Below are 4,897 nucleotides of genomic sequence, written 5' to 3'. Positions count from 1 at the left end.
CGGGCGGGGGGAGGGTTGGTGGTGGGGGTCAGAGCCCTGGGCTGCTCCACCGGGTGGCCTCCTCCCGGGTCCCTCCTCCCGCGGGGACGCCCCGCAGACGAAAGGGGGGCTGGACCCCCCCCCCCCAGAGGCCCGCGTCCACCCTCTTGGCTCGCCCGTCGCGGCTCCGCGTGCAGGGGTTCAGGGCGGCTGAGTGGGAGGGGGGGCCGAGCAGGTGCGGGGCGCAGGCCGGGGCTCCCTCTCACCCAGGTGTGAGCTGATTATTCAAATGGGCTGCCCGGGGTCTGGGGATTGGAGGCCCGCGCCGGCGCGCCGCGCTATATCACCAGCCGCCCACGTCACTGCGGCACTTGTCCGCTGCGCGGTCCACACTTCCTCCCCCTCCCTCCTCCACCCCTTCCTCCTCCTCCTCCTCCTCTCCGCCCCCCCCACCCTCCCCCGCGCCGCGCGCTTCCCGCCGCCTCCGGGCAGCTCGGCACTGCCAGCCTCGGCCTCCACCGGGCAGCCCGCGAGCGCGGTGGCGGCGGGCGCTCCGGCGGCGGGGCTCGGCTCCGGGCCTCCTCCTACCCCCGGCCCCCTCCTCCCGCGACCCATACCTCCCGCCCACTTCCCACCACCGCCTCTGGCCGGCCGAAGGAGAGGGGCCGAGAGACAGGGAGAGCGAGAGGGAGGGAGGGGACCGTGCCTCGGCCGACTTTTTTTTTTTTTTTAAAGGAGGGTGGGGGTGGGGGGGTGATTGCCGGTCGTTTGTTGTGGCTGTTAAATTTTAAACTGCCATGCACTCGGCTTCCAGTATGCTGGGAGCGGTGAAGATGGAAGGGCACGAGCCGTCCGACTGGAGCAGCTACTACACCGAGCCCGAGGTAGGCAGTCGGCTTTGCCGGGGAAAGCTGGGTGGCGGCGTCTGCCCTCGGTCCCAACCTCGGGACCGCTTAACTGGCCGGATCCCGACCCCCCACCCCCACCCCAACACCACACCACCACCACCCCAGCCGCTCGGGGCAGCCGCCTTTCCCACCCTCCTTCGACTCAAATGGGTCTCTCTCTCTTTTTTTTTTTTTTATACGACACACTGTTAGCCTTGAGATAATATTAACTTTGTGATCAAATATTGACTTGCGGCGCCTCCAAATCCTCTCCGTGGCCGAGCCACGCACTATCCTAACAGAGTTGTGTTTGGCAGCGCGCGGCTGGGGAGGGGTTGGGAGGTCGGCCGGCGAGGGGGTGGGGAGCTGGAGAGGAGAAGGTGGGCAGGAGTCGGGGGCTGGGGTAGAGAAAAAAAGGGTCGAGGACGAGACGACAAAGAGGAAGAAAGTTTGTGGCTGCAGAGCCCAGCCGCGACCAGTTCACTTCGCGGTCCCCTCCCGGTCCCGCCACTCAATGTCTCAGGGTGGCCAAAGGCTCCACGCGGGAACCGCGTCTAGGTTCCCCCGGGGACCAGGATGGGGTCCGGGAGGAAGGCTGAACGGAGAGGACCCTGGGATCGTCTCCGCTGGAGACCACCCGGCGCCGTGTCCCACAGGTCGCTGGCCAGGGTTGGAGGAGGCTTCCGAGGCAGCGGCGCCTGCTGGGTGTACTGGCTTGAGAGTCGGGGAGATTCTACAGAGGGGAGCTGCATTTGGGGTGCCTGGCTCAGCGCGCTCCCGGAGACCCCTGCTGTAGAATCTGAACCGGGCGAAGGAGGGCTGAGGGGTGGCCACGAGCGCAGAGCCGCAGCCCCCGCGCCCCCTCTCCGAGGGCGATCGCGGCGCGCTCCGGGTGACACGAACGCTGGGTCGGGGCCCGGGCCGAGGCCTCGCGAAGGCAGGACTCCCTGGAGGCCTCCCTGGAGGCGGGGGCCTGGGCTGGCCCGACGGCCGGGCGTGGGACGTGGGGCGTGGGGTGTGGGGCGGGGGTCCGGCCAGGCGGCCGGGCGCTCTCCAGCCGCGGTGCTAACGCTGTGCGCCTCCCTTCGGGCTCTGTTCTCAGGGCTACTCCTCGGTGAGCAACATGAACGCCGGCCTGGGGATGAACGGCATGAACACGTACATGAGCATGTCGGCGGCCGCCATGGGCAGCGGCTCGGGCAACATGAGCGCCGGCTCCATGAACATGTCGTCGTACGTGGGCGCGGGCATGAGCCCGTCCCTGGCGGGCATGTCCCCTGGGGCGGGCGCCATGGCCGGGATGAGCGGCTCGGCCGGGGCGGCCGGCGTGGCGGGCATGGGGCCGCACCTGAGCCCGAGCCTGAGCCCGCTAGGGGGGCAGGCGGCTGGGGCCATGGGCGGCCTGGCGCCCTACGCGAACATGAACTCCATGAGCCCCATGTACGGGCAGGCGGGCCTGAGCCGCGCGCGCGACCCCAAGACGTACCGGCGCAGCTACACGCACGCCAAGCCGCCCTACTCGTACATCTCGCTCATCACCATGGCCATCCAGCAGAGCCCCAACAAGATGCTGACGCTGAGCGAGATCTACCAGTGGATCATGGACCTCTTCCCCTTCTACCGGCAGAACCAGCAGCGCTGGCAGAACTCCATCCGCCACTCGCTGTCCTTCAACGACTGCTTCCTCAAGGTGCCCCGCTCGCCCGACAAGCCCGGCAAGGGCTCCTTCTGGACCCTGCACCCCGACTCGGGCAACATGTTCGAGAACGGCTGCTACCTGCGCCGCCAGAAGCGCTTCAAGTGCGAGAAGCAGCTGGCCCTGAAGGAGGCCGCGGGCGCCGCGGGCGGCGGCAAGAAGGCGGCCGCCGCCGCCGGGGCCCAGGCCTCGCAGGGTCCGCTCGGAGAGGCGGCCGCCGGGCCGGCTCCCGAGACTCCGGCGGGCACCGAGTCGCCCCACTCAAGCGCCTCCCCGTGCCAAGAGCACAAGCGAGGGGGCCTCGGGGAGCTGAAGGGGACGCCGGCCTCGGCGCTGAGCCCCCCGGAGCCGGCGCCCTCGCCCGGGCAGCAGCAGCAGCAGGCCGCGGCCCACCTGCTGGGCCCTCCGCATCACCCGGGCCTGCCGCCCGAGGCCCACCTGAAGCCGGAGCACCACTACGCCTTCAACCACCCCTTCTCCATCAACAACCTCATGTCGTCAGAGCAGCAGCACCATCACAGCCATCACCACCACCAGCCCCACAAAATGGACCTCAAGGCCTACGAACAGGTGATGCACTACCCCGGCTACGGGTCCCCCATGCCGGGAAGCCTGGCCATGGGCCCGGTCACGAACAAAGCGGGCCTGGATGCCTCGCCCCTGGCCTCAGACACCTCCTACTACCAGGGCGTGTACTCCCGGCCCATTATGAACTCCTCGTAAGAAGACAGCGGCGACCCGGATAGCCCGGGACCCAGATGGGAGAGACAGGAAGTGGGGTGGAGACTCTGAGGGAGGGCTGCTGGAAAGGTGCAAGGGAGAAGGACCCTTCACACCCTGCCCCGCCCCCCCACAGAGGTCTCCCCTCACCCTCTGCAGCCCTTCCCCCCCTCGCGTGGGCCACACTGATGTCTACCATCCTATATAAAGAGGGGAAAAGAAAAAGCTAAACTGTTGAAAAAGAAGAAGAAAAGCCTCAGTTTCCACTACTGTGTAGACGCCTGCTTCTTTAAGAACCTGCCAATTCTTGACTTTTTGTTGTTGTGGTTCCTCTTCATTGCTGTCGTTGCAGGGAAGTCTTACTTTATTAAAAAAAGAAAAGGAAAAAAACACAAACTTTTGTGAGTGACTCAGTGTAAAACTATGTAGTTTTAACAGAAAACAGAATTGTACTATTGTTTTAAAAAGAGAGAGAAAAAAATAATGTAAGGGTCTGTTGTAAATGCCCAAGAAAAGAAAAAAGCATTCACATTCTTGATACGGTGAAATCCAGGTCTCAAGTCTGATTAATTTATGGTTTCTGCGTGCTTTATTTATGGCTTATAAATGTGTGTTCTGACTGCAAGGACCAGAGTTCCATAAATCTATATTAAAGTGTTATTGCCAGTTTTTTTGCTTTGAATCTTCAAGATTTTTTTTCCTTTGCCTGATTTAAAAAATAAACATATCTGAGATATATTTTAAAATTGAGGGAGGGAGACCCTGACTGGTTGCAGGTTTTATTTTATTTGGGGGAGGGGAGATGGTTGCTGCTTTATCAACATTTTTTGTTAACATTTTCAGACAAACTTAAAGTTGAATGAATTTTACAGTAAACAGACACATACCCATTGCTCAGATCCTATAGTTCTCAGCTCAGTATACTTGCTATACAGGATGTCTGACCCATCTATCCACACCTCCATCAGTCTACTTACGTTCCTAGATGCATTTCAGAGTAAATTTCAGACTTCAATACACTTCACCCTAACACTCCAGCAAGGACATCATTAATGGAACTCAACATTGTTCAAGGTTACTTTTTGAATTTTGAGTTTAACTTTATACAAAATGAAATTCAAAGATCCCAGGTGAACCATTCTGGGGGTTATGGGGTTGATGCAGGTTCATCTCCAAAGCCTGGCAAAAACCACACTCCATATCCATATTTTCCAGCTGGGCCATGTGAAGGTGAAATGTTGTTGACATCTCTTGCACCCTGGGGCTGGTTTCTCTTGGAGGAAAAAAAAAAAAATCCTGGATTTTGTGGGTTTTTTGTTTCGGGTTTTTTTTTTTTTTTTTTTTTTTTTTTGCTGTATTCCCAATCCTTGGCCTACCTTCACAGTGAGTCCAGATTGGATTTGCAAATTCCTGGTGCAGCCCTTTTCCTTTTCATCATTGCCTCTCTCTTCACCTTTTCCTGGAATTGGGCCTCTACCTGCATTCGACAACAGGCCTCTGTTTACGATCCACCACCACCCCCATCCCACCCTCTACCTTCACTTAGATGTTCTGCACAACCTTAGTAGAACTTGCTGCAGCCCAGAGGTAGTGAGGCTTCTGGAATCATGCATTT

The 4,897-nt window shown here is 60.0% G+C and overlaps 1 protein-coding gene across 1 annotated transcript; it reads left to right on the top strand.

The window, feature by feature from the left end:
* Positions 1 to 776: 776 nt before the first annotated feature.
* Positions 777 to 3,759, top strand: FOXA2 (forkhead box A2). The gene is made up of 2 exons (XM_068987573.1): positions 777 to 863; positions 1,969 to 3,759. Exons 1-2 carry the CDS (start codon positions 777 to 779, stop codon positions 3,283 to 3,285), a joined length of 1,404 nt encoding a protein of 467 aa, XP_068843674.1. The 3' UTR covers positions 3,286 to 3,759.
* The last annotated feature ends 1,138 nt before the right edge of the window (positions 3,760 to 4,897 follow it).

Source organism: Capricornis sumatraensis, chromosome 15, assembly GCF_032405125.1.
Source record: "Capricornis sumatraensis isolate serow.1 chromosome 15, serow.2, whole genome shotgun sequence".
Classification (NCBI taxonomy): Eukaryota; Metazoa; Chordata; class Mammalia; order Artiodactyla; family Bovidae; genus Capricornis; species Capricornis sumatraensis.
This window is presented reverse-complemented; position numbering and strand designations above follow the sequence as displayed.

Coding starts and splice junctions, on each gene's coding strand:
- FOXA2 (XM_068987573.1), top strand. CDS start 777: ATGCACTCGGCTTCCAGTATGCTGGGAGCGGTGAAGATGGAAGGGCAC. Junction 864..1,968: donor GCTACTACACCGAGCCCGAG/GTAGGCAGTCGG, acceptor CTCTGTTCTCAG/GGCTACTCCTCGGTGAGCAA.